This window comes from Heterocephalus glaber, unplaced genomic scaffold, assembly GCF_053883595.1.
Source record: "Heterocephalus glaber isolate CG9 unplaced genomic scaffold, H.glaber_assembly_v1.0 deba00001608, whole genome shotgun sequence".
NCBI classification, from domain to species: domain Eukaryota; kingdom Metazoa; phylum Chordata; class Mammalia; order Rodentia; family Bathyergidae; genus Heterocephalus; species Heterocephalus glaber.
In genome coordinates this window covers 32,964,267-32,991,859 of record NW_028258379.1, presented here as the reverse complement: position 1 = coordinate 32,991,859, position 27,593 = coordinate 32,964,267, and the positions used below count along the sequence as shown (strand labels likewise).

Sequence of the window (27,593 nt, the reverse complement as noted above, 5' to 3'; positions counted from 1 at the left end):
CCCAACAGCACATTTCCTGGGGCTGTGGGTATCTGATAGATGGACAGGGGTTACCTGGGTGAGTGGATGGATGGAAGGGAAGAAAGATGAGTGGATGGATGGAGAGATGAACCTGGGGGAGATGGATAAGTACATAGAGGAATGGTTAGATAGGAGTGTAAATAAATGGAACAGTCTTTGTTTTCTAAGACTTAACAGTTCTGCTCCTGGCAGGACCCAACAGAATGACAGGTGGGTAGATAAAAGGCAGAACTTTTGTGACTTATGGCTCCCAGGGAGAGAAGGCTGCCAGGTGGGGCCACCCAGAGGTTTGTATGTGGGGACGGACTAACAGCAAGCTGGAGCTGTGCGGTGGGGTGAACACGGTTCCTCACTCTCCCCAAGGGCTGGAGAACCCGAACACTTCCATGATTCCAGGACGCAGGTGCTGTCCAGCCTTGCTGGTACCTGGCCCCTCGGTGACAGTGACCGGAATGGGAGAGCCCCGGATGGGAAATGGTTGGAATGTGAACTCAATCGCTGCCGGAGAACTGACCGGCCCTCAAAACTGAGTCAAAACAGCATTTTTATTTAAAAACAAACAAACTGTGACAATGGTGGGTGGAGACATGTGAAGATGGACAGCTGTCTTTTGGAGCTTTTCAGCGATATTTACAAAATATCACTGTGGATTCAGGTCTTAGAGGATTTTCATCTCATAGCACAGAAACTCTCCATGCCCAAGCTGGAAGTGGCTTCCAAAGGCTTCTGTCCTTGCGGGGCTCACAGATGGACCCCCCAGCACAGAGTCCCTCAGCAGTCTGACCAGGGCTACAGTCTCTCCTCAGGAGCAAACACACACACAGGCCTCTGTCCACAGACCCAGCCCAGGATCTCCCACATGCTCCAACATGCCAGGGTATAGACAAATCAGCTGGGACAACCCAGGACAAACTGGGGCCAAACCTCGGCCCAGACTCAGGTTTACAGCCAAGCCACATCGGCCTCCCAGGTTGCCCCTCAAGCCTTTCTGGGACTCTGTTTCCCTATCTCTATGATGATGGGATTGGACGCAATCATTGCTTTGTAGACTTGACTCACAGAAGTTCAGGGCAAGGAGAAACAGCAGGCAGGGCTCTGGCCCTGTCTATTCCCAACTCCTCCCAGCCCACTCCAACTGATCTGCTCTCCTCCGGAAGGAGGATTTTAGGATTTTAAACAAAAAAGTCCAAGACCAACTCCTGTGTGTCCGGGGAGCCCAGACACGGCTCACCGGAGAACAAAACGGGGAAATGTTTCCAAGTTTGCCACTGATACCCTTGGGAAGTGCGTGCAGTATTTAAAAAAAAACTCCAGGGCCAGGGATTTAGCCCAGTGGTTCCGTCGCCTGTCTCACAAGCACAAGGACCCGAGTTGGATCCCGGTACCAAAAAAAAAAAAAGAAAAAAAACCTCCAGAGCTTCCCCACCCACTTGGCCACCTTCTGTTTACACCTTCTATGTAAACATCTATTGTTTACACCAAAAACTCAGACCAGAACAGTTAAGTTGGTAAAATAAATAATGATAAGCAATACATGTTATATTACACTCATTTACTCATGTGGTCATTCACAGACTGCTTTGTGGCTGCTTTGTGGCTGGCTGGGACACTTTTGCCAGCCTGAGTTTGTACCTGGCAGGCAGTTTACACCATAGAACATTCCTCTGGCATGTTGGCCCTTGAGCCCCCCAGGGCTGGGAGGGAGCTGTAGTCACCTGCCCAGGCCAGCCCTGTCAGCCTGGGCTCCCAACACTGCGGGCCAGCTGCCAGCCTGGCTCCAGCACTGGGCAGGGGTTTGGAGCTGGGCTGGAGGTGCAGGAGGAAGTGCCTAGGAGGTCGATGACATCACCACCCCAGCCCTTGAAAGATGAGCTGTACTGACTTCTGGGGCTCCACTGAGGGTGGAGACTGAGGAGCCAAGCAGCCCGCCAGAGGAGGAATTGCAGAAGGGACCACACAGCCTGCTCCAGACCCGGTGAGTGCAGGTGAGTACCGGGCAAGGGTGGTCCAGCGGCCTCATGGTGGCAGAGGACAGGAGGCCCCAGCCCAGGGAGGGCAGGCCGGCAGCGGGAGCTGACTCCACCTTGGAGGGTTCTCTCCAGTCCTGGGGAGTTTGGGGAAGCGCCTTTCCTTTCCTAGTTCTGACAAGTGATCCGGAGGAAGGCTCCGGCAGGAGGAAGTGCCTTGTTTGTTTTCTGCTTGGAATTCAACAAGAGCAATTCAGTGATTTGATTTTTATGGAAGCTGGGTGGATGCCTCAGTCTAACAAAGGGAGCAGGTAAGGGCAGCAGAGATGGGCGAGGACTGTGGACTCCAGAATCAGGCTTCACTCACAGCTTGCCACTCACTGGTCTGGCGTGACCCTGGATAGCTCTGTTATCTCCCTGGGCTTCAGCTTCTCTGACTGCAAAGTACCCTGCTTGCCTGCTCCCCAGGGACAGCAAGGATTGAGTCGGTCAGCAGAGAAGATTTGCCAAGGTTGGCTGATGTGTGGTGACCCGCAGTGGTGGTGCCTTAATTTCAGCCAGGTTTGGTGTCCCTCTGGGGATGGCCCTGGCTTCAGGGCAGAGGAGATGCACGATCCTGGCCTGGGTTGGAGTCCTAGCTCTGCTTTCTCCCCATGGCTGACTCTGTTGGACAAGTTATTTCATCCCGGGTCCCAGGCCACAGAGACGACTTAGCTGCTCCAGGTTATGCCAGTGGGCTCCTGCTTGTGTGCTGCCACGTGTACTGAAGTTGTGCAGGGGGCGGTGGCCTGCATCTAGGGTGGAGTGGACAGTGAGCGGGGCCCTCCCACAGGTTGGGATGTGCCTCCTGACTCACTGGCTGCCACAGGAAGTGGGTGCCCAGGCCTGGGTGTGGTGCAGTGGGGGCTCCTGGGCCAATCCCACCTCCTTTCCTTCTCTGGGTGAAAGGAAACCTTGCATGGCTGCATGAGTTGCTCCAGAAGACATGGTCCCACCCTTGTTGCTCTGGAGAAAAACACACTCTGCCTTTCTGTGCTCTGGCAGCCATGCCATGATGGGGGACACTCCCTAGTCCTGAGCCCCAGGAGCATGGTGCGCAGTTGGCTGTGTTTCCCCCTGCTGGGGCGGGAGTCGGGGCAGCCAGAAGAGGGCGGGGGGCACACTCAAAACCAGGTATGTATACTGCCAGCCACCAGCTCTGTCCTGAACTTGCAGCCCTCCCTGTGCAGATGTGACCCTGGGTCTGGTGCGAGCCAACCTTGGCAAAGTCTTGGGGAGTCCGGCGAAATGTCTGCGATGCTCAGCCCTCTCGCCTGTGGACTCAGGGAGGTTTGGATGATTGGCTGAGCCTGCAGGATGAGCCCAAGGACTCTGGGTTAGACCAGACCTGGCTGATGCTGGCCATGGAGCTCCAACAGGGGACTGTGTACCCTGTCCCCTCTGCCAACGTGGTGACTGGTTGGATAAACAGCTCAGAGGCATCCAGGGCAATGTCAGAGGCACCTCTGTCATCTGTGCAGTGTGTGGTCAGGGAGGGGCCTGAGGCAGGGGTGAGTCCTGCAGAGCTGACACCAGAGGCCACAATGTCCGTCTGTGTGACAAGTGCACCCTGTCAAGCAGGTGCTGCCCAGCGTTGAGTGAATGACTGAAGGCTGAGTGAATGAATGAGGGAGTGCTGGTCACAGCACAGGCCCAGGAAGCACACAGAGCATGTCACTAATTGAAGGAGGCCAAACAGAAAGGACAGCACACTGAACCATCCCAACTATGCAACATCCTGGGAAAGGCCAAGCCACGGAGACAGTCAAAGACCAGTGGTGGCCAGAGCAGGAGAGGAGCGGTTAGCAGTGTGCAGAGGAGATGGAGGGCAGTGCCACTCTCTACGATGCTGGGGATGGGACCACGGGTCACATTTATACCACCACAGAGGGAAAGGGTCCAACACCAGGGCTGAGCCCTAGGGCTGCTGCAGGCTCCAGGAGGCAGGAGCACGTCTTTGTCATTTCATCGTAGCAATGAACACCATGGTAGGGGATGGTGATCCTTGGAGAGACTGTACTGGGGCGGGGGCAGGAGAACTCTGCCTTTCTCCTCAGTTTCACTATGGACCTAACCCTAAGCATTGCTCTGGGCATTGTTCTAAGGATGCAGAAGGTTCTCAAAGGACCTCAGGGTCCTGGACCCAGTGGTCAGACCCTACTGAGACCCTGAGGTCCTAGACCCATCACCTCCAGTGTCCACTCAGTCCAGGAATCGCAGCCTTGAGATTCGCAGATGTGAGAAGAGGGCCTGGAAATGAAGCGCAGGGAGCAATGCACACATCTGTGCCCACACCCAGGAGCCAGCTCGGCAAGGAAGCTGGGAGGGAAGGGCAGGAGCCAGGGCCTGGACTGGCAGGCGCTGGGTCATGGTGTCATCGGTGCCTATGTGAGAAAGTGCGTTCACTGAGCACCTACTGAGTGCCTGGCTCTGTGCTGGCCCTGCAGCTGCAGGGGACCCCAAAACAGGCTCCACTCTCTCAGGCTTGGGTCCTGGGGAGGAATTTTATTTCTGAAAAAAAGTACTTAATTAAGCATTTCAGTCAAATGGGAAATTAATAATATTAGATAATTCAAGAAGGGGAAATACGGCCATACGACCCTGAACATGACCAATCTTGTTTGATCATGGAAGAAAGAGGAAGATACATTTTAGAAAAAAATTATTGCAATGGGAAAAATTTAAGTCTGAGGTTATGGCCAGCAAGCTGGTTAGAACATGACTATGAAGCTTAGTGACCATTTAAAAAGGCTGCTCTGAATAGGAAAGATGAGGAATTTGTAAAAATTCCGAAAGAAATTTTTCTTTAAGTAGTGGGGATTGAACAAAGGGCCTTCACACTGAACTCTTTCTCTTTCTTTCTTTCTTTCTTTCTTTCTTTCTTTCTTTCTTTCTTTCTTTCTTTCTTTCTTTCTTTCTTTCTTTCTTTCTTCCTCCCTCCCTCCCTCCCTCCCTCCCTCCCTTCTAGACAGCGTCTTGCTAAGTCACTAAGTTGCTCAGCCTGGGCTTGAACTTAGATCCTTCTGCCTCAGCCTTGGAACCAAAATTTTCATGTTACTTCAACCAAAGCTGAGTGGGACGGGAAAGAGAGGGGAAATATGGGAAATGTGCTGAAGGGTTTTATCTTATCTGAAAGAACAATTATTTTTCTACTCTTAATGCTAACAGATGGATACAGTTGTGATGTTTGTCAAAAATTTAAAAGAATAGAAATAGGACCCCCTGAGGCATTGCATTTATAGAAATTGACTAATTTACAAAATTAAGCCCTAAAGAAAACCTCAGGGCATAGAGATTAGTAACAGTAGAGTCTCAAATAGAGAACTCTCACAGGCTGCATAATTGACCATCCTGCAGAAATTAACAGCAAATATAAGAACCAAACATCGTAAACCTCTTGAAATTTTTAGAAAACACCCTTCTCAAAACTCTCCCATCAAAGAGTTCATCAAAAGTCCAATTCCAGCTGTTTGGGAAATACTTGACTGTAACACTACTTACCAACCTTACAGGATGTGGCCAGAACCATATTCAGAGGCGAAGTCATACCTTAAATTTTCAAATTATTAAACCATGAGGATTATAAATAAATGAATTAAATGCCTAACTCAGAAAAGCTAGGTGTTGAGTAGTGGCCTCTCCCCAAAAAATAGAGAAAAGGAAAATAATAAGACAAAAGCAAAATAATTAATCAGGAAGAAGAAAAGCAGTAATATCAGTAGGCCATCTTAGGGGAACCCGAGCTGGCTGTCAGGAGAGGACATCAGGGAAAAGGAGAGGAAGTGCTGAGCTTGATGCTGAGAATCCAGCAAACACACAGCAGCAGAGGGTAGGTCGGTGGGTGGTAGCCTCTGGACACCAGGTGGGAGAGCAGATCCGCCTCTCAGGGGTCCACACCAGCCCCCAGGAAACTCCCTTTCTCCTGACCCCCAGGGTTTGCCAAAGCTCCTGGATCTCAGCAGGAGGCGCCTCGCCTCTGGAAGTGTGCTGAGGGGCAGCAGCCTCTGTCCCTCCAGCTGGCCCGGCCCTGCACCATGGGGGCTCCGACTCTGTGTAGCTGGGCATCGATCCAAGCCAAGCCGGGCTCCGGATGTGCTAACTACTTAGCCACCCAGTATTCTCTCTTTTCTTCTTTTCACTGTTGCTCAGCATTGTTGTTTAACAGCCCAGAGTCAGGCTAGGCCGTCCCTGCAGAGTGACCCAGGGCAAGTCGCTGACCCCTCTAGCCTCTCCTTCCTCAGCTGGGAGAGGGGATGGTGGCCACTGGTGCTGAGAGACAGGACTGTGTGTGTGTGAAAGTGCCCGCTCCACAGCCCAAGCACGGAAGCTGGTTTACTCCTTCCTCCTTCAGCCACTTCCTACGAGCCTGCTCCGGGCTGCCCAGAGCTGGAACTTCCACCCACACAAACCACAGAGCCCGGTGGGAGAGGCAGGCAAGGGCCAAGAGGGACTTAGACACGGCACTGTGCATCTGTAGTTCTAGTTCCCATCCCCAGAGGACCCCGGGACTGTCACATCAATACTTTGTTCCTAAGGCTCCAGAATCAGGAACCAAAAGGCAGCATTTCCACTCTTTCCTTTTCTGAGCCTCTGTCTGCTGCCACCCCCAACACACACACACCCCGCTCCTCTGCTGCCTGCTTATCCCCACAGCCAGCTTGTAACACTTCTGTCATGTCTGATTTGTTGCTGCAGGTAAGTTTTAAGCGCTCTCTCTCTCTCTCTGTCTCTCTCTCTCTCTGGCGGGTTTCCAATTCAAGTCCACACCCAACTAGAGCAGGCTATGCCTACATGGGGGAAGGGGAATGCTGTGGGGTCTGATGGGCCAGGGAGAGTGCCTGGCACTGGCAGAAGTATATATAAGCCCCAGGGCACTGTTGCCACCCCAAAAGATCACACAAGCATTCCTCCTGATAAACCTGTCAAGAAGGTATGGTGTCCCCGCTTGGCTGTTGAGGAAATAGTCCCTAGAGGTGAAGCAGAGGCTGAGCAGCCATCTGAGCCTGGCTGGCTCTGCCCACTTCATCTTGCTTCCCCAGACAGGCAGAGGTATAGAGGTAAGAACTCCAGGGGCTGCCCAGGGCAGGGAGGAAACCAGCCTGCTGCTGGGTAGAGAGAAGTGGGGAGGGAGGAAGCTGACAGAACCAAGTGGGAGCTGGTGGAGCCTGAGCCCCAGTCTGAGCTCTTCTCCTCCGTGGGCAGTAACCTGGAAGCCCCAGCAGGTCCTAGCCACCCTATGACTGGGACACTCGCCTGTCCTCTTCCTCCCTACATCCCACCCCCGGATCTTCCCAGCAATGGACATGTCTGTCCCTGGGAGGATAAATGCCAGCCAGGGGAGTCCTTTCCTTACAAGTGGCTTTGGAAATTTCTTCTGAGAGTCCCTTTGGGCAGTGGTGTCTGTGGCTCAGGGGATGGAGTTGGGGACAGCTGGGCCATCCACTGCCCAGAAAGATACATAGATTTGAGGAAAAGCAGAGGGAAGCTTCACATCTGAGCAGCAAAGGGGGCTGGTGCTGACTGGGTCCTGAGAGCCAGGGTGTGATCCTGCTGGGTCCTGCCAATAGCCCCCACTGAGATGATGCTCCTGACACCATGAGAAGAAGGACCCAGCCTCAGGGAGGGCCTCACATAAAGTCACCCCTTAGTAAGTGGCAGAGCTGAGATCTATCTGAATGCCAGCCAGTGTGACTCCACCATATGAGTTCTTTTTGTTACCCACAGGTTTGCCTCACAAGGCAAAGTTGGGGTGGTCTAGGAGGAGTGTGAGAGGAAGTCCCAGAAACCTGGGAGGTGGCTGGGGTTCCAGCTTCTGAGTCCTCACCCATGAAATGGAGCCCTGCCTTCCATACAGAACACAAGAAAGGGTGAGATGAGAGAGTGTCCCTTAAATACATTTGATGGCATTTTTGAATTGCAAAGAGAAAATACTATAAACATCAGATTGACTAGAGATTGAAGATAGGTTTTGGGGACGGGCAACATAAAAGCAAGAAAAATCAGGGTTTTGTGAAGCAGCAAATATAGGAGACCTCAATAGAAGAACATCTAAGGACTAGAGATCAGCAGCCTGTGATGCTATGTTAGTCCATTTTTCTTTCCTGTGAACAAGATACCTGAGGCAGACCAACTTTATAAAGGAAAGAGGTTTATTTAGCTTACAGTTCTGGGTGCTGAGAATTCAAACAGCATGACTCAGGCTCTTGCAGGCCCCTCCCCTTGTCTCTGTCACCACACAGTGAATGGCAATGGTGGTACTGCATGTAGAAGGGAGAGATCACATCGTCAAGTACCAATGACCTAAAGACCTCCCATAGGCCCCACCTCCTAAGTGTTCCACACCACCTCCCAGTAATGCTATCCTGGGGACCAAGCCTCCAACACAGGAGCCTTTGGAGGACACACTTCAAACCACACCAGATGATACCGAACAGTCTTTTGTGAGTGATGGCAACAGAATGACGTGCTGTAGTGTGAAAGGGCTCAGAAAAAATGCCATTCTTGCCACCATCATGGAAAAATTATGCAAAGGCTTGAGCCAGCTGAAGGAGACACAGATCAGAACAGAGAGCAGGCTGGGGAAAGAGTAGGTCCTTCCTTTTCCTTTGTCTCACTGGGATACAAAATAGTGGAATCAGGTGGAATTATGGGGCCATGAGTAGACGTCACGGCCAGGTGGGAGATTGCATCTTCCCCGAGCTCCCTGCTACAGAGACCACCACTGCTTGATTTCCCAGGTGACTGGAAGCCCACTGACTCCACCTGCTCAGGACTGGTGGCTAAGTACAAAAGAAACCATCCGAGGACAGTTTGTAAACATTTAAACATTTTACTTTAAATGAAAACATGAGAACGCATTTATTTACCAGTTTTTATGTTAACAATGGCTTTCCCTGAGCTTGAATTGACTGCTCATCTTGCTTGCATAAATGAAACATGATTCATAACATTTTTTTTAAAAAGGAGAAAACACAAGACTTATTTAAATATTTTTATTAGAAAAGTAACAGATGTTCTCCAGAGGAAACATAAAACCACTACAAAGACTAGAGAAACCCCAAACAACCCATGGTCCCATGCCCCAAAACAACTGCAGCCCGTAATGATCTGCGGCAGTGGCTTCCAGATTTTTGAACCCTGTTGTATATATAATTTAGTGCCCCAGTTTCTAAAAACTTGAAGTGATATCAGCAGTCTCTCATTTTGGTAAACTCAGAAATGTCATTTTCCTTGCCCGCTTACCAGGTGTTATGTGGATAGAGGATCATGCATTTCAGTCCTAAACATTAAGTTTGCTCCTGTCCCTCTTTCCAATGATTACGAACTCCTCTGGGCATGAAGCATTTGCCATCCTTTTGATTATTTTCCAAAATACTATGCAAAAAGGAAAAAGTGGTTTTTTTTCAGGTCCTTGATTAGCTTTGTCAAATTATCCCCAAATTGAACTTTCCAGAGGCAGGACTGGGAGCCAGTCCACCCCCTATTCAGAGAGGACAACAAAAACTATCTCTCTGCCTCTATCAGTCTGTGACCGGGCCAATAAATGCTCACAAACCACATCATTTTTATTTTTACATTTTCTGGGCTCTGGAGGTTCCCTCAGGAAGGAAAGACTGGCAGCCAAGGGTGGGCACCTGGCAACAAGGACGCTGGCATCTCATCAGATGCACACTTCTATTGATAGAACCCCTAATATCAATGAGCAACTGCCAATAACCAACCCCTTCACCGATAAGGAAGCTGAGGCTCAGACTGCCCCGTGACCTGCCAGGAAGCAGAAACACAAATCTGCTACCCTTCTTCCCCTGTGCAGCTTTGGACCAGGTGGGAGAGAGAGCTGCCTTGGCCTAGGTGTGCCTTCTGGCTAGCACCAGCTGGGCCGGGTAGGCCCCCACCCCCCCACACACACCCAGAGGATTTGTTTCTGGCTCCAAAAATGTGAAGTCAAAAGGAATTATGCAAGCTCGTGCATGTCAGAAAGCTCCTCCATCTAGGCTGAAAAAGCAGGAATTTTCCACTTGGACTGCACCAGAGCTGGTGAACCCCAGGCCCTGAATGTGGCCTGCACCCTAGGCAGGCTCTGCAGAGGCCTCACGGGGGTCAGGGGGAGGTCATCAGTTCCCTCCCTCTAACCCAGTGACAAACCATGGCTCTGCTGGCTATGCACAGTGGAGGATACTTACATAATTGAGACAGAGATGACACTCTGCCTCCCCACCTCCTGCAGGAACACAGCCAGGAGCGGTAGCATAAGCACAGACTGCATGCGGTCCCAGGCCAGACTCAGAACCCCATGGCTGGGCGTCCTTCTGGAAGCTGGCACCCTCTCTGTAGCTCATTTTCACCCTGGAAACTGGCTGGTGCCATACCCTGTTACCCCTTCTAAGGAAAACTCTGACACATGGATCTCCTGACATATAGTCAGCACCTCCAGGGCTGATCCTACAAAGAGAATGCCCTGAGTTGAAAAAAGTGGGGATAAAAGCAGTGCAGCATTGGGTAGGGTGGCCATAATACTACTATGAAAGGAATCTTGACCCAAGTACACTAGAAACACTGCTCAGATTTTACTTAAAGACCTTTAGTGACAGGGAGCTCACTACTGCCAAAAACCTCTCAGTGCAGCAAACAATCAAATAGCAGCTATGTTGTGCCAGGACTGAGGATCCAGACGCCAACCCTGTTCTCTGTTCCAGGGATGATAATGAGACAGTCAGAACGGCTGTGGAGAAAAAGAAAAGCCTGAGGACCTTACAAAGCACTGGGTGTAATCACTAATGGGGAAACTGAGGCCAGAGGAGGAAAGCTGCCTGCTCGAAGGTAAAGCTCAGAGTCCAGGAGTAGGGGTCAAGTGTAGAGTGCTGGCCTAGCATGTGCAGGGCCCTGGGTTCAATCCCTGGCATCACACACACGAAAAGGCCAGCGTTGATCTAGGGATAGTAATAGTGGCAACAAGAGCAATCCCAACAGCCGCTGGCTCCCTGCAGCCCTGGGCCAGGCATCCGGCAGTGATAGCTCACCTCACCCTGGGGACAGCGGACACAACTGTGCAATCTCACTGTCCCTGTCCCAGCGAGACTGGGAAGAGGCCAGAGCTGGGGTCAAGGCCAGGTCGTCCTGCACACCCGGCCCTCCCTCCTGCAGCTCCAGCCCAGGCGGACATCTGGCTGTCTGGCCCCTCTCCTGAGACAGGAGGCACCAGGGCAGGGGGGGATTTGTGAATCCCTTTGGATCTCCAATCTCCACACTCCTCTGGCCCGGGGTGCTTCAGACACTTGATGGGAATCAAGCTGATTCATCCGTGGTTCTTTTCGTCTCTCAGGTGGTTTTGTGTGCGTGCTCCTCTGGCTCCCACTTTTGAGTCTGGGACCTGGGGTGAGTCATTTCCCTTGAGGGAACCCCCGTCCCCTCTTCTGTAAAGTAGGCATTAGATGTCCCTGGCTGGACACTGTGCAGCTGTGTCACAAACTGTAAAGTGCTGCGCCCGTTGCACAGAGGCAGGATTGGGGTCGGATGCTCATGCTCGATTTCAGATGCTCATTTCCTCTCCTGGTTGTGAAGTCTGGACTACGAATCTCTAAATGGTAAGATTCTTCCAACTCAAAACTTCCATAGCTCTGGCAGGCCTGGGGCATGTGACCGTTTACAAAGTCCTTTTGTGCTTGAGCCCCAAGTGCTGATCCTACCTCATCTCCATTAGGCTTAAACTTCACCAAGCCTTCACTGGACTCCGAGCCTGTTTTATTATCTGCTGAATGAGGACAGTGCTTGGTGCCCCCTGTCCTATAGGACCAGGGCAGCCACATGTGTGCAGGCCTGGGGCGTGTCCCTCAGGGTCCCAGCCAGCTCCGTATGGGCCCAGGGTCCTCTTGTTCAGTGGGGACATCAATGCTATCTCAGGTTGTTGTGAGGATTCAATGAGCTAATCTCTGTTGTGTGCTTAGAACAGCGTGGGCACATGACGAACAACAGCTGCATTTGCTTCAGTGTCCTCATCAATATACATTATCCATTTGACAGATATTGCCCCAGTCTGTGCCAGGCCAGTTCTAGGAGGTAGGGACAGAGTGAAAGGGAGGAGAGAGCCCTTTGGGGCCATCCCAGCACAAACAGGCTGGCAAGGTGAGAGACAGAAGTGAGCAGTTGACACAAAGTGTGCCAAGGGCTGTAATAGGAGCTCTGGGCCTGGGACACCAGGAAGAATCCAGGAGGGCCGCCCGGAGAAGGTGACATGACACCATTACAAGGGAGCTGAGGGATGAATAGGAGTTGGAAGGGCTGATGGAGAGGGAGGTGGGTACAGAGGCAGGGAGGTGGTTCTGTGAACACAGCGTGCCGGGCCTCATGGTCCTACAGCCACATGTCACATTACACTTGATATCAGCCACGGCAAGGGTATTCACACCACGGAAATCAGCAAATGCTAACATCCAGGCTTTTCCCCAGAGAGGTGCCTGTTAACCATTTACCAGCACACCACACCTCTGACTCCTCTCTCCAAAGAAACTGTCCTTGTCCAGAAGTCTCGGAGGGGCAAAGGTCAGAGAGCAGGAGCCCTAGAACCTGGGGCATCTCCTGCAGGTTCCCTTCCCACGCTTCCCCCGGCTGATCCCACAGATCACCGGAAACAAGCATTTCTCGACCAAGATCTCTTTCCAGAGTCTTGGCCCTCCAGGGCCTGACCACTGGCCCTCCCAGTAACAGGAAGTGGCATCTGTCCCTTGAGCAGCTCAGGCCGAGACCAGGGACGGGGCTCAGGCACAGCTTTACCCCACCGTGACAGGTGATCCTGGACCCGTTTTCACTCTGGTTACAGAGACGGAAGTGGGAGGGAGCTGGCAGACCTCTGCCCAGGAAGGAGCAGCAGCGTGGGAACTGGCAGGGGCATTCTGTCTCCTTCGGAGATGCTGCCTTTGCCCCCAGCCTCGGGTCATCAGTGCCCCATTAAGCCAGTGCAGGGCTGCCGTGCACACCCCAGCAACAGGGTGCATGTCCTGGTGGAGAATCCAGTGTGGATCCTTACACAGCAGTGGCCCCAGGGAGGCTCCCCACCTCCCTACATTGGGATGTCCCTCCCGCCCACCACCTGGAGAGCCCCGGGGGCAGGTGCTGGCTCTACCGACCACTATACTCAGTAAAAGGGGAGGCGATGCATCGATGCCGGGGTTCACCGAGAGGCTGTCACCTGCCCAGGCCATCAGCTATAGCAGAGGCAAAGCCAAGATCTGCCTCTCATCTGTCTGCTCCTAAGGTCAACACCACGCTCAGGGCTCAGCCTTTCCTGGCTTTCACTGCTTGTCTGGACATTAGAGATGCTGGGCCCACAGCCCTGCACATTCAGCTCTGGGAAACACACTGCCTCCCACTCCTTTTGAGAAAAAGAGAAACACTGGCAGAACAGTCTGGAATTCTGAAGGTCGGCTCCCTCCATTCCAAGGGGCTCCACCTCCTGCAGCAGAACCAGGTGGAGGGCGAAGGGGAGGGAGGGGAGCCTTTGACTCAGCAGGGCCAGGACCAGACCCTCAGGCCCAGGGAGCTGGGCAGGGAGGCAGGGAGGCAGGATGCAGTCCCTTCTGGCCACACCTGTGAGGAGGAGCCAGCTCAGACAGACTTCTGTTGCCCCTCCGCAGAGAGCCTTTGGAGGCAGTGGGTGAGAGATGAGTCTTTGAAACGCTTTCGTCTGTTTGTATGCTTCTCAAGACTGGGAGCTCACCGCTTACCCCTCTTTAGGGAGGGGTTGTACAGAGGTCATTAGAACCATCTGTTCAACCCTTTCCTCCCAATGAAGAACCAGAAGCCTAGAGATCTCTGCCTTTTACCCAAGGGCACCCCTGGTCATCAGGGCTCTGGCCCCAGGCAAGGCTCCTTCCACCTCTTTACTGTGGAGTCCCAGACCAGCAAGGGCTCTTCTGGCTGAGAAGGCAAGGAAGGCTTCTCACAGGAGGTGACATTTGAGAGGGTCCTTGAAGGATGGCACTGGGTTGCTTGACGTCCTGATTCTTTTTGTCTTGCCCATGGTGTCATCTCTGCTATACCTCACACTGAGCATGGCAATGGAATGGAAGTATGTTTGAATGAATGGATGGATGAATGAATGAGGCAAGTAGATACCTTCCAGGAAGTGAAAAGGCAAAGGTCCCTTCAGAGCTGAGAATATGTTATGGGAGCCCTTAAGGCCTGGATACTACGGTGTGCAGGAAAGGACAAGATTCCACCTCCTCTGCCTGCCCCCAACTCAGTATGTTCTGTGGCTCCTCTTGCTCACCTGTTCAGCTGAGCCCAAACTGTTTCATGATCCCAAGGATTCTTGTTTTTCCAAGGCTTGCAGAGGTTCTTTGCTTACTGTATTCCTCTTTCTTGTTTGTAAACTGGGCTGGGTGGGACACACTTGGTAGTGGCCCCTGGCCAGCAACCCGCTACTGCTGCCCCAGCAGGGCCAGGGCCACCTCATGGGCCATCAAGGACCTTTGGGGGCTGGAGAGGTGCAGAATAATAGCTTTCCCCAGCACACCTAGCCCTGCTCTCTTCCCAGCTCCTGCTGCTCCTGGGGACTCGCCTCGGCAGAACAAAGCCTCCCACTACTTCTCATGTGGTTTTGGGTTTTGATCTCTGGCAGGGGTTTCCATTTCTTCCTGTTAGAAAGGACCTAACTGCTCATGACAGGAGGCTGGGATATTCAGAGACATGGGAAGCAGCTGTCTTTATTTTCACGCAAAGGCATCTGCTCTCAGCATGACCTGTGTGCCCTGAACACAGGGCTTGCAGTTGACCTCAGACAATGCTGACACTCTGCGTCCCATCCCGGGATCGGGGCAGCTGTGGGGTGATAAAAAGAATAAGAGACCTGGGAATCAGGATTACGGGATCTGGGTTCAAGGTGAAGCTCAGCCACTAACCGAATGTGTCCTGGGAGGATGCTTACCAGCTCTGGGTCCCCAACTTCACTTCTGTAACACGAGGGGGTCTGATGAAGCTCTGCCTGTGTGGCCTCCCCCTCTAATTTCCCAGGTTCTGCAGGATTAACTGGGGAGAAGTCCCAAGGATAGAAACAAGAAACAGGAGTGTGCTTGTGCTGCTAGTTAGATGGCCACTGGAGCAGTATCCCTACGGGTACAGCCCCGGGCCCAGCCTCAGAGCCCCTCTGACCTGACTCAGACCCTGACCCAGCAGGAGACATGCAAAGCATGGGCTTCTGTCCTAGGCTGGCATTTCCACGCTGCAGTAGGCTTCACACCTCCCCTTGCCTCTCTGGGCCTCAGTTTCCCGCTCTGTGAAAGGAAAAGAAGGCGCTGATTGGACATTTTCTTTGTCAGCACCAGAGGTCTTTCCTCCAATAAAATTGTTTGCAGAAACCTGACGCAGACAGAAAGGAAACACTGACAACTGTGGAGCAGTTAAAATTGAAGCTGTTCTCGCACTGTGTAATCATGAGCATCCTGGCAACCACACAGAGCAGATGGGAGGATCAGCACCGTTACAGCAGATAAGGAAAACGGAGGCGCCAAGGGGGTGAGCTGCCTGTCCAAGGTTATGCACCTCGGCAAAGTGTTGGAGCTGGGATTCGAAGAGACTGTGGGTCTCAGTCATGAAGCCACAGGACCCTGGGACACATCCAGCACCTGATCCAAGTGCTCACACATCCACGTGTGCATGTGAAGGTGGCCAGAGGCCCAGAGCTAGCGGGCACCCTCCTGGGACAGGTCCAGTTAGTGTTTGAGCTGTACCTTGAGCCCAGGGCCAGGATAAAAAGCAAAATGGAGACTGAGGGGCCTCCTTCCTCCTGTGATGGGAAGCCCTCATCATTAGACCATCCTGGTGACCTGATACCCACCAGAGCCCAGGGGAGAGGAAGAGCCACACTGCTCTCTGGACAGATCCCCCGGGAATGCCAGCTTTGCTATCCTGGCTGCTGTTCCCCCAAAACCCCACACCTGTGGCCAGTTGAGCCCAAGTCCGAGCTGTCCCAGACAGCCACACACACAAAGCTGCTTTTCTGCAGGGACATAAGCCACAGCAGCCCTTCCAGGACAGTCAGTCCTTGGGCCCCTCCATCCTTCAGCTGTGCTTGGGATGCTTCCTGCCCCAGGAGGCTTGCTGGGTGGGCATTTGTCTGGTGTTAAAGAAAGGACTTGGCACTGGACTCTGGGAGGCCTGGGCATGGATCCTGCCTCTCTTTAGCCATGTGGACTTGAAGTGTTTAGGGTCCATCCCTGTCTCTGCATTTTTGTCTAGAGCCTGTGAAAAAAGGGTAAGTTCACCACTCAGTGGCACGGCATCAAGGATGTAGCAGGTGGGCATGCGGGACCCCCTGTTTCCCCTCCCTCCATCTGCAAAGATATCCACTGCATGGAAAAGCAGAGACAAGCACTGCCCGCCCTCTGCCAGTCAGCAGCCATCTATTGACCACCTGCTATGTGTCGGACACATGCCGGAGAAAGGAAGGGCCACCTACACAAGCAAGTGGAACAGATGTGCCCTACACAGATGCAGAGGGACAGGATGGGTAGGAGAAGGGAGGGGTGTGAGTCCGGGTTTGAGCAGAGAAACAGCCCACAGGAGAGGGGCTCTGAGGTGTACTGCAGGGAACAGCCGTGTGTACTGCAGGCCGGGGCAAGGCCATCCAGACTCTAGGAGCCTTCAGGAGGGGCAGCCAGAAGTCCTGGGCATAGACCAAAGCTGTCATCTGTGCAGAATTTCAGGCTGGAGTGTAGCTCAGGGATTGAGCATTTGCCTAGTGTGTGTGAAGCCCTGCATCCAACCTCCAGAGCCACAAACCCACAATAACATAAGCAAGTTTTCCTTTCCTCCTGAGAATCCCCGGGCCTGGTCTGAAATCATTCCAGCTTTGTGGATCATCCAGGTAACCAAGGGCCACCCCCTTTGTGGCAAGGCAGCCAACTCTGGACTTCAGTCTTGTCCACAAAACACCCACTCAGCAACCCCTGGGTTAGCGTTCAATTGCATACCTGGGAAGGACAGCCTGGCCAGGCACACACATGGAGCTAGAACCGGCCATGCAAGGCATGGGGAGGCACAGGGGAGGGCAGTAGCTGTGCAGAGGGGAGGGCAGGGTGCAGGGGCAGCTGGAGTTCAGATGGAAGTGGGAAGTGCACCTGGGAGCCAGGAGTGTGTCTGCAAGGTGGGAGCACTGGGAAATGTACTAAAGGAAAAATAACTGGAATAAAGGGATGACTCAATAAATGGCACTAACAGGCGCAGTGCATGTTTCTAAATGTGTCACTATGGCATCCATGGAACAACATGGAAAACTGCCCTGATGTGATGCTCCATATAAACCCCTGAAAGATGGTGGAAAGTAGAATCTGAGAAGAGCTGTATTGAAGGACCAAACCTTGGGAGGTTTTAATATTATTTTTGAAGGTCCCTTTACTGCTGTAACTTTTTAAAGGGAGATTTTGGTTTGAGGAGGACTGGTAGGATATCAGATGAAATTGCTTTCTATTAAAACTACGATACCCAATGTGGGTAAAAGAAACACACCATGCTGAACAGAATAATCTAGCCACAGAGAACAGGAAAGATAAACATTAAGAAGGTCCAGGTATCTGAGAGTAGACGTTCATGACAGCAGCCTCACCATCTTCTGCAGAAATCAGGATGGGAGGGGACAGCCCGTGCCCTCCGGAGTGTTTCTAGAGCATTCCCTGACTATAAAGTGTAAAATGCTGGAAGGTCCCCACTCTGAACATCTGGGATTGAGCCTGATTTTCGGGGTTGGCTGTCTTTGGGAGCTCGGAGGGTGGGGGTTCCCTTCCCAGAACCCCTTCTTTCCCCTTAGGCTCTGGTCTTCCTATGCTGCAGGGGCTGATGAGGCTTAGAAGGCCCCGTCCTGGGTCCCTCTCACCCCAGCCCTTCTCTGTTTGTGTGCTGTAGTCTGAGGTTTACCTGGTGAGTCTCTGAACAGTACCCTGACTTGGTAGCTTGTAAATCAGGTGTTAGAGAAGAACATTTGTCATCCAGGTATTGGGGAAAGGGAGTCAGGGGACCATGTTTTCTAGCTCTGGCCTTGACTACAGCTTGCCCAATAGCCTGGGGGACTTGACTGACTTATGAGACTAACGTTGTTCAAGAGACTGGGATGGCAAAGCACAGGTAGACACGGTGGAAGGCAGAGGTGAAGACATGAAGAAGACAGGGTCCTCCCCTCCTGGACCAAATATGATCGTGTACACACACACACACACACACACACACACACACACACACACACACACACAATGCTCACTGAGAGGAGAGGCAAAAGCAATGGAGAAAATCCACCCTCGGACCATGAACAGAGCCCCAGTGTCTCAAGGGTCCCCTGATGGGCAGCAGGTTGTCCCAGGCACACGCGTCTCCATCCAGCTGTGAAATCAGTGTCAAATCCTTAGCAGGTCTGTGAGTAGGAGAGCAGCCCAGGAGGAAGAGACACCCCCTAAACAGTACGCTGCTCAGGTGCAGCTCAAGCAGAGGGTTCTGGTGGTACAGGATGGGTGGCTTAGAGCTGGGACCACTGACTACATGCTTCTGCACTTGACCCACATGGAGGGACCTGCCCCTCACAGCAGCCAGGGGATGCAGGGACTCTTATTCCTTACCCGTTACACCCATGTGATGGAGAACCACAGCGAATGTTTAAATTTAAAACAAATGTATCGCAGTAAAAGGCACATTGCCATGAATCCCCCTCAAAATCCTCCCCCTTGCTTCAAACACACTCATCTCATCGTTCTTGCCACTTTCTGAAGCAGTTCTGGAAGTCCTTGCTTATGAGTGTCTTTAGTTCTACTTCCCTGCCTGCCTAGATGTTCTGAAGTGATTCAAAACATTGACCTTTGACGGCTGTTTTGACTTTGGGAAAGAGCCACAAGTCACCCATGCCAGATTTGGTGAACAAGGTGAAAAGGACTGTTGTGGCTTGCGTCTAGATGTCCTCCCCCAATGCCTCATGCAGTCATAGTTGGGGCTTTTAAAGAAGTGGTTGAATCTGGAGTGTGTAGCTGATTCATGGTGCAATGCTAGGATTAAGGGTGGGTGATTACTAAATCAGTCCACTAACTGGTTTGGCACCACCCTAATCCTGGTAGCCTAGACAGAATATAAAAGGGGCAGAAAGAAACTGCTAAGATCGCTTGCTTGCTTTTGCTGTCTTCTGCCTGCACTGGACTCTTTCTCTTCCGCGATGCCTCTCTGCCATGCCACCCTGCCTTGGAGCCAGCTGACTACAGACTGAAACCTGTATGACCTGTGAGACACATAAACCTCTCTTCCTTTAACTTGGAGTATTTTGTCTCAGCCACGAGAAAAGGACACACTATAAAGTTTTTATGAGCCTGTCTTCCCATTGGATGGCACACAGAAGCAGTATCCATTATATTTTTATCAGACTTGGTAAAGACACTCAAGAAAGAGTGCTCCAGAGCTGCTTCAGAAAGTGGTAATAACAACGGGATAAGTGTGTTCAAAAGGAGGGGGAATTTTGAGGGGGCTCATGGCAAGGTATCTTTTATTGTAATAAAATTTTTAAAATGTAGCCATCTGCCATATATTTTGATCCCCCTTATTGAGAAAAATGAGATGAAATAATGCACTGTGTGGAAGAGGACTCAGTCCATGGCCAGCTTCCAGAGCCCACCTGTCAGACCGTTCCTGTTGTCATTCAAGTCCCCAGCTAATGCTTCAAGGCTGTGCCTCCCCACAGCTCCCCTTCACATTCAGTTTCTGCCTTAGCTATGTCACTTGTATAATTATTTTTTAACATCTACTTATTTTTGAACTATAACTTCATGTCACCAACCTAAATGGAAAAATGACTATTGTTTGTCATTTTAAAAGAAAGATCAATCAAAATATCAACCATCTGTAAAAGGCCGGGTAGTCGTGGGGGACCAGCCACAGCCCTGAGCCTGCTCTCCTTGGTAGAAGGGACTGTCTTTGGGCTTTGTGTGGCTGGAACAGAATGCTGAGGCTAAGAAATGTCTGAGGAAAGGGGTTTATTTGGGCCCCTGGCTCTGGAGGCTGGAAGTCCAAGGCTGTGGTAAGCAGTCGGAGCCCTGTGCCGAATGAAAGGCTCTGCAGACCCCACCTCCCCAGTGCAGGATGCTGCAGGTCATGCTCCCCAGCCACCACCTAACCATCTCTCCTCCTTGTCAGCCCCAGAAAAGTCTCATCCGTGTTCCACACTGAGGCCAGATGCCTTCAGGCTGGAAGAGGCTGATGGTCCCATCTTTTCATAAAGATCCTGTGCCCACCACAGCCTCCCTCAGGTGAGTCAAAGGGACCCTGCAGATAACTCATTAGCCAGCCTGGAGACCTCCCAGGATTGTTGGGCCTATCAGATCCTAGGTGGGAGAGAGATGAAGGAGCAAGGAGTGTTGAGCCAAAAGATAAAACCCTGAGTCCCTGTGGGCAGGTTGTGCTGTGGGACTGGGAAAAGACACTCCTGGCTGGCCCAGGCTAGCTGAAATGAAGGTAAGTTTTCCATCCTGAAGTCAGCACCCAGAGGTCAGGCACACGTGGATGTTCCTGCAGAGACGGGGTGTCTCCCACGTGTGGCTGACAGTGGGTGGAACCAGAGCCCTCTGAAGACAGAACAGGGCAGGGGATCTATCCAGATCTCGGCAGAAGAAAAGGAGGCCAGGCCAGGAGGAGCAGAGTCTGAGGACACAGGGGAAGGGCCAGCATGGTCTCTGTCCATGGCCGTCTCAGCCAGGGCTGTGGGTCCCTGAACCTGTAGCTCCTCCTCGGGACTCACTAGGCAGCCATCTGGTGACTCTGTGGCTTCTCAGAGCCAGCTCTGAGCCAGGCTGTCAGCAAGTAGCATCTGTTGTGGTCTTCTGTCCCTAGCGAGCTGGCCCATGAAAGAGTCACCAACTCCATGAGCCAAATGCTGAGGAAATGGGCTTTCTGTAGCTGCAGACTTGGGGCCAAGGGTTGGATGAGGGGACTGTCCAGGGCAGGTCTCTCCCCTGCAGAGGACTCGGAAAGGGGCCACCAGCTTCCATGGGTTGGGAATGCAGGGCGAGTGGAGGCAGCTGGCGACTGAGTCTCTTGTCTGGAGCCTCAGCTGGAAGAGGCAAAGCTGGGGACCAGAAGCAGCCGATCGCTTCTGGAAGAGGTCTCCAGTTGCTGCCTGTCCATGTGGCTGCTGGCGGGTCCTCCCAACATGGTGGCTGGGTTTCCCAAGAGAGCCAATCTAAGAGGCCAAGGAGGAATCTGCACAGGACTTTATGCTGCAGACTTGGAAGTCACACACCATTACTGCCACCATTGGTTAGAAGCAAGTCACTAAGTCCAGCCCATGCCCACCTGAAGACGGATTAGGCTCCTCCTCTGGAAAGGAGGAGTATCAAAGAGTTGTGGGATGTACTCAAACCATCTCGCCACCAGCGGGATCTTTCTGTAGCCTACTTCCTGTCCTCTCTTCCCTTCCCTACAGTCCTCGGGGAGCCGCCTCACTTCCTGGGAGCTCTTTCTCCCTTTTCCAACCTCGCCTCTTGCACCTCTTGCCTGCCCTCTCCTGCATCTGGTGCTGCCTGCAGGGCGGGGACGTGGGATCCCTCTCCATGCCCCGTCCCCAGGCAGAGCTCCCCAAACCTCTCCAGGCTTTGAGCGGCAGGTGTACCACAGGCCCCAGGATGGCGCGGCTGCCCTGAGAAGCAGAGGGACTTTTCCTGCGAAAGCCCAGAGGCAATGAGCAGAACCTGTCTGTGATGTGCTGCTCAGAGCCTGGGCCAGAAATCTTCCCAACCATGAGCCTCCTGGAGGAGTATCTTTCCCTCCGCCATCCCTTGCCTTAAACACCAAGAGCACAGGGGACAGGCCAGGTAAGCCTCTCTCTGGGTGTGTGCTTTGGGCTTTTCCAAATCAAACCATGCTTTGATTTGAACCTTGCCTCTGCCAGGTAAGGAGAGTCAGGAAAGAGTAATTAACTACTGCGAAGAAGGCAAAATGGAGACTCAGAGAGGTCAAGATGTTTGCCCAAGACCACACAGCTGGGACGGAAAGCTGATGGGCCAAGCACTGTGCCTCTCTGCCACAGGTGGACACCAGTTAGCAAGGACTTCTAGAAACTGGCCTAAGCCCCTGTTCCGAACCTCCCCTGAGAGTGAGAGAGGAACAGTGGTTAATGATGCGGTCACGGACACAGCAGCCAGAACCCTCCAACTTTGGTGCTAAAGTCTGACGTTGGCTGTTTCAACAGGCGACAAAAGTAGCTGAATTCTTGTATTCATTGAACCGAATACAGGGCTTGGGTTTCCTGCACACTGTCCTGCATCCCCTCCCTCCATAATCTTGAGAAGTAGACTTTGTCATTCCCATTTTCCTGGTTAGTCCACTGAGGCTCAGAGAAGTTAACCCAGCTGATAAGTAAGAGAACCAGGACTGGGACCCGGGAGGGCCCCCTGGCTCTCGGCTCCCACCACCTCTCCTTCATGCGTCCTCCCCTTCCCCCCAAGTGGGGAGCTGTTGCTGGTGGAGGGTGTGGAGGTGCAATGCTGCCCTCTGCCGGCAGCAGCCAGCTGTACAGGGAGAAGGGGTGTGGCCAGATGGGCCTTGGTCTCCCCAGGCCGGGGCTGGAGCCTCCCTGCCTGGCGTGACTGTGTTTTTCCTCTCCTACTCATTGCTCGAGGAGTGGTGGTGTGATAAGGAAGGAGTGTGCTGTGCACCCTCTCCTCGGGAAGCTTCAGGGCCCAGACTGCTGACTGTCAGAGCTGCTGATAGACACTGGCCCGGGAATCACCCCAGGGAGCTTGGAGATGAAGCAGTGAGGCCACACTTAGCCCAGGGGTGGAGGGGGCTCCCTGAGATCTGCGAAGTCAACAGTCTCTCAGAACTGGCTGCAGAAATGAAGCTCAGTCCCCGCAGCTTTGCCTCAGGGAGCCAACTGCTGAGCCGCTGGGCCGCCCTGTCCCTGAAGCTTCCGCACTAGCTGCTTCTTCCACTCAGGACTTCTTCGGCGTGTAACACCCTCTTTTCCATTCTCTTTCAGCACCGTCATGTTCAACATCACCGTGCAAGTAGGTGCATCTGCGCTGAACGGAACGCTTGCCCAGGGCAGCAGCTGCCCCGACACCGAGTGGTGGAGCTGGCTCAATGCCACGCAGGCCCCCTTCTTGTGGGTCTTGTTCGTGCTGGCCGCACTTGAGAACATCTTCGTCCTCGGTGTCTTCTGCTTGCACAAGAGCAGCTGCACAGTGGCAGAGATCTACCTGGGGAACCTGGCGGTGGCCGACCTCATCTTGGCCTGCGGACTCCCCTTCTGGGCCATCACCATCGCCAACAACTTTGACTGGCTCTTCGGGGAGGCTCTGTGCCGCGTGGTGAACACCATGATCCACATGAACCTGTACAGCAGCATCTGCTTCCTGATGCTGGTGAGCATCGACCGCTACCTGGCCCTGGTGAAGACCATGTCCATGGGCCGGATGCGTGGGGTGCGCTGGGCCAAACTCTACAGTCTGGTGATCTGGGGGTGCACGCTGCTCCTGAGCTCACCCATGCTGGTGTTTCGGACCATGATGGAGTACAGTGAGGAGGGCCACAATGTTACTGCCTGTGTCATCATCTACCCTTCCCACACCTGGGAGGTGCTCACCAACGTCCTCCTCAACCTGGTGGGCTTCCTACTGCCCCTCAGCATCATCACCTTCTGCACAGTGCAGATCATGCAGGTGCTGCGCAACAACGAGATGCAGAAGTTCAAGGAGATCCAGACGGAGCGGAGGGCCACTGTGCTGGTCCTGGCGGTGCTGCTGCTGTTTGTCGTGTGCTGGCTGCCCTTCCAGATCAGCACCTTCCTGGACACGCTGCTGCGCCTCGGCATCCTCTCTGGCTGCTGGGATGAGCACATCATTGACATCGTCACGCAGATCAGCTCCTACTTGGCCTACAGCAACAGCTGCCTCAACCCACTGGTGTATGTGATCGTGGGCAAGCGCTTCCGGAAGAAGTCTCGGGAGGTGTACCACAGGGTGTGCGGGAAAGGGGGCTGCGTGTCCGAACCGGTCCAGATGGAGAACTCCATGGGAACGCTGCGCACGTCCATCTCGGTGGACCGGCAGATCCACAAACTGCAGGACTGGGCGAGGAGTGGCAGTGAAGGGACGCCACAGGGGCTACTGTGAGTGTGCGCGAGGGCCGACACACAGTTGCTCTTCAGCATGGGTCCAGCAAGGAGCGGAAGACACCCCTCATGACCTCGGGCGATAAGCCGGCCTCTCCGGGAAAACCCAGGAGGTGATTCCTGCCCTGCCCCACTGCATGGTGGGTCTGTGACAATGGGGTGAGTGGGGCCCAGCCGGGGCGCCCTCCACACACAGTATTAGTCTCACCTGCTGCCACTCCTGGGCCAGCCTGCTCCTTCCTAAACATGGAGAGGACCTGGGCAGGGAAGGAATGGCTGAGGGGCGTGGCATGACTGCTCAGAGCTCCAGGAGGGCTGCGCCCCCCTCCGGTGCCCTGAGCCAGGGCACGCGCGGCAGTGCCTGGTGGAATCTTTGTCCTGGGGTTCATTAACCCACACAGCTCAGACTGTGGAGGCTGATTTCTCAGTTAAACTCTGAGGGGTCCCCATTAAGAACCCAGAGACCAGGATTCCGTGGCTCCTCTTTTCTGTGCAAAAAAAGAACCCCGTAGGCACTCACTGTGTACCTCCTGGAGAGATAACGGGACTCCATCTCGGAGGAGCCCAGAAAGCCCTCGGGGAAGAGGAGGCCTGCGGGCAGGCGGGCTCCAGCGGGCTGTCTGTCCTGCCGGGCTCAGGCCAGGCCCTGTGGGAGGAACAGAGCCCCCTCAGCCAGAACTAGATGCACAACCCCCTTGCCTGTGCCTCAGTGTCCCCTCTGTGACACGAGGTTGCGGGAGGGTAAAGGTGGCAACGGGCATCAAAGGACTTTGAGAAGTGAAAGGTGCTACGTGAATGTGAGGCATCCTTATGCACACGGAATGGGAATAAATTAATTATAAGGAAAAGATGCTGAGGTTCAGAAATGGCTCTGTGGATGGGAATTGGCACAGGGGCAGAAGGTGGAGGCCCTCCGTCCCCCTCGGCCCTCTGCCTCTCCTCCCTGTCACCCCGCACACACCTGTGGGCATGGGTGTATGCACACACACACACAAACACACACAGGTGCTGGGGGAGGCCCCTCCCACGTTGGGATCTTGATGAGGCTGGGAGCAATTTCTGATGGGACACTGCACCCTGACCCTGGCCTGCTTCACCTGGTTCCGGTCTTCACCTGCTTTATTTGACCGTGGCCCGGTGTGATCCAGAGAGGAGCCTGAGTAGGAAACAGTGGAGATCACCCGGGGCAGCCACCCATCGAGACCCCAAAGCTTTACTACCAGGGCCTCATCAGCAAGGGTGAGGCCTGTGTCCTGCTGGGCTGCCTGGGCCAGGGCATGCGTGACTTTGAGGAACTCCTTGGGGACAAGGCATCCACAGGATGTTAGCCTGTAGCTAAGCAGAGATGGGAGAGCAACTGGTCCAGAAAGCTCCCCGGGGCATCTGTTTGCCATTACAGGCTGGGGAGAGTGGTGAGGTTGGGGTAGAGGGCGCAGCAGCACTGGCCACAGGCAGAGGGGACAACCCGATCCTCCTCAGGGCATTCGATTATTTTTCTACTCATCTTAATAATCTGCCTCCTGCAGCCAGCATAGTCCAAAGCCCCATGGGGAGATGGGAAGGAAGGTGTGGTCCAGGTCTAGCATCAAGCCACATAGGACCGAGGCAGCTCAGGGTCAGTGAGCCCAAGAGAGGCCAGAAATGAGTATTCAGTAGACAGCTAGCTCTGTCCCACCTGAGAAGCTAGACCCAGGCCAGAGGTGGCAAAGTGCCCATGCATCCAGACCAGTCTCACCCTGAATATGATCATAAAAAGGTAGGTCATGTAGGTCAATGGTCTCCAAACATTTGCAATTTGGGATCCTTATAAGTGGAGAAAAAGACCCAACATGTATGCTTAGGAATTCAAACATACATTCTAAAATATATTCAGTGAGTAATGGAAAATTTCAGGAAAATGTTACAACATTTCTCCCATCCTCCATGCCTCCATGGACAACTCATCACCAAATCCCCCTCAGGTGCCCAGGCGTCTTCATGAGTCCCTAGAATCACAGAGATGGCAGTGATTCAGTCATCCCTTCACACAACATGTATTTATTAAGCACTTACCATTTATTTGGTCTTTCCCTCAAATTAGGATTATCCACTACAATGTCCAGATAAAAAGTCAATGCTTGTGTAGCCCCAGCAATGGGAACTCTGTTCCATTTTGGGACCCTTTCATTAGTCATGATTTGTTTAATGAATCACTCACTAATTCTTTAAACAAAACTTGCATTCCATGTTTCCATAAATAGCACGGCTGAGCCAAGCATGCACCCACACATGCCAGAGACCTGGGCTCACTGTTCCATGTACCCTCTTTGCCTTCCCTCCCATGGTGGGTCTGCACCTCCTTAGATACTACCCTCAAGTGCTTCCTGGTTCTGTCTGCTTCTTTCTGATGCACCCATCATCTCCTCCTTGTCCCCCCCCACCACCCTACTCTCAGCCTTGCCCACCTCCCAATCCTTGGTCTATGTTTGGCTTTTATCTAGAGGTCTCCCCAAAGCCCCATGTGCTCATACATAGGTGGGGCTTTGGGGAAATGGTTGGATCATGGCTGTGTGATACTGGATTAGTCCATTGATTGGTTTAGCATAGTTGTGAGTGTGGGTAATAGAAAGGCCCATCTTGCATATGGGTGGCACCAATCAATAGGCTTATAGCCTGGATGGAATTAAAAGAGAAAGAGGCTCACTGCTTCCTGTCTTCCCTGCCATGGGCTACTTCTCCTCTGCCATGTTGCCCTGCCTTGCAGCCAACCAACTATGGACTGAACCTCTACAAACTGTGAGCTAAAATAAACCTTTCCTCCTCTAACTTGTGGGTATTGGATATTTTGTCCCAGCAATGAGAAAATAACTAAGACAGTATCCACTGTGCATCTGGCAACATCTGAAAGAACACAGGTGCACCCATAGGAGGTCATGCACATGAAGAACAGAGCCAGGTGCTAAGGCATTGGGAGCAGGGGAACGTGGTTCCCCTTCCAGCTCTGCCCTGACTCTTATTTGCTGTGTGGCCTCCACTCTCTCCTTCATTCTTTCTGAGTCCACCTTTCCTCCTATGTAAAATGTCATCTATGTCACAATCATTAACAAGATGATTGTACAAAGAGTTCGGCGCAGTGCCTGGGACACAGGAGGCACTGAACTTGTGTTCAGTGGGGTGATGGGGACAGGAATAAGGATGTGGGAATGAGGACAGCGTCCTAGGAGAACTCTGGGTTCTGGGCCTCAGGGAACCAAGCAAGGAAACCCTCGGTCTTGTGAGGACAGTGGTTCAACTATTTTCTGGCTATATGATGATAAAGCAATACACATTCAGTAGAAACCACACTCGGCAGTTTGAATCTAGCTGCTTTTCCTGTAGTATGTGGTCCCACCCTCTCTTGGTGCTGGACACCAGCAGTAACTGCAGCTCCCAAGCAGCCCTGAGATCGTAAGAGGACAGGA

At 52.9% G+C, this 27,593-nt stretch overlaps 1 protein-coding gene across 6 annotated transcripts; it reads left to right on the top strand.

Moving 5' to 3' along the window:
- The first annotated feature begins 1,596 nt into the window (after window positions 1–1,596).
- Bdkrb2 (bradykinin receptor B2) lies at window positions 1,597–26,958 on the top strand. 6 transcript variants are annotated; one of them, XM_004837012.4, is made up of 3 exons: window positions 1,597–2,006; window positions 20,181–20,293; window positions 23,020–26,958. In XM_004837012.4, exons 2-3 carry the CDS (start codon window positions 20,220–20,222, stop codon window positions 24,152–24,154), a joined length of 1,209 nt encoding a protein of 402 aa, XP_004837069.1. In that variant the 5' UTR covers window positions 1,597–2,006; window positions 20,181–20,219; the 3' UTR covers window positions 24,155–26,958. The 6 variants fall into 6 exon arrangements, with proteins under 6 accessions (XP_004837069.1, XP_021100422.1, XP_087051642.1 ...); XM_087195516.1 differs by having other exon boundaries at window positions 1,772–1,996; window positions 20,181–21,853; XM_087195515.1 differs by having other exon boundaries at window positions 1,772–2,006; window positions 20,181–21,853.
- The last annotated feature ends 635 nt before the right edge of the window (window positions 26,959–27,593 follow it).

Coding starts and splice junctions, on each gene's coding strand:
- Bdkrb2 (XM_004837012.4), top strand. CDS start 20,220: ATGCCTTCAGGCTGGAAGAGGCTGATGGTCCCATCTTTTCATAAAGAT. Junction 20,294..23,019: donor CCCACCACAGCCTCCCTCAG/GTGAGTCAAAGG, acceptor ATTCTCTTTCAG/CACCGTCATGTTCAACATCA.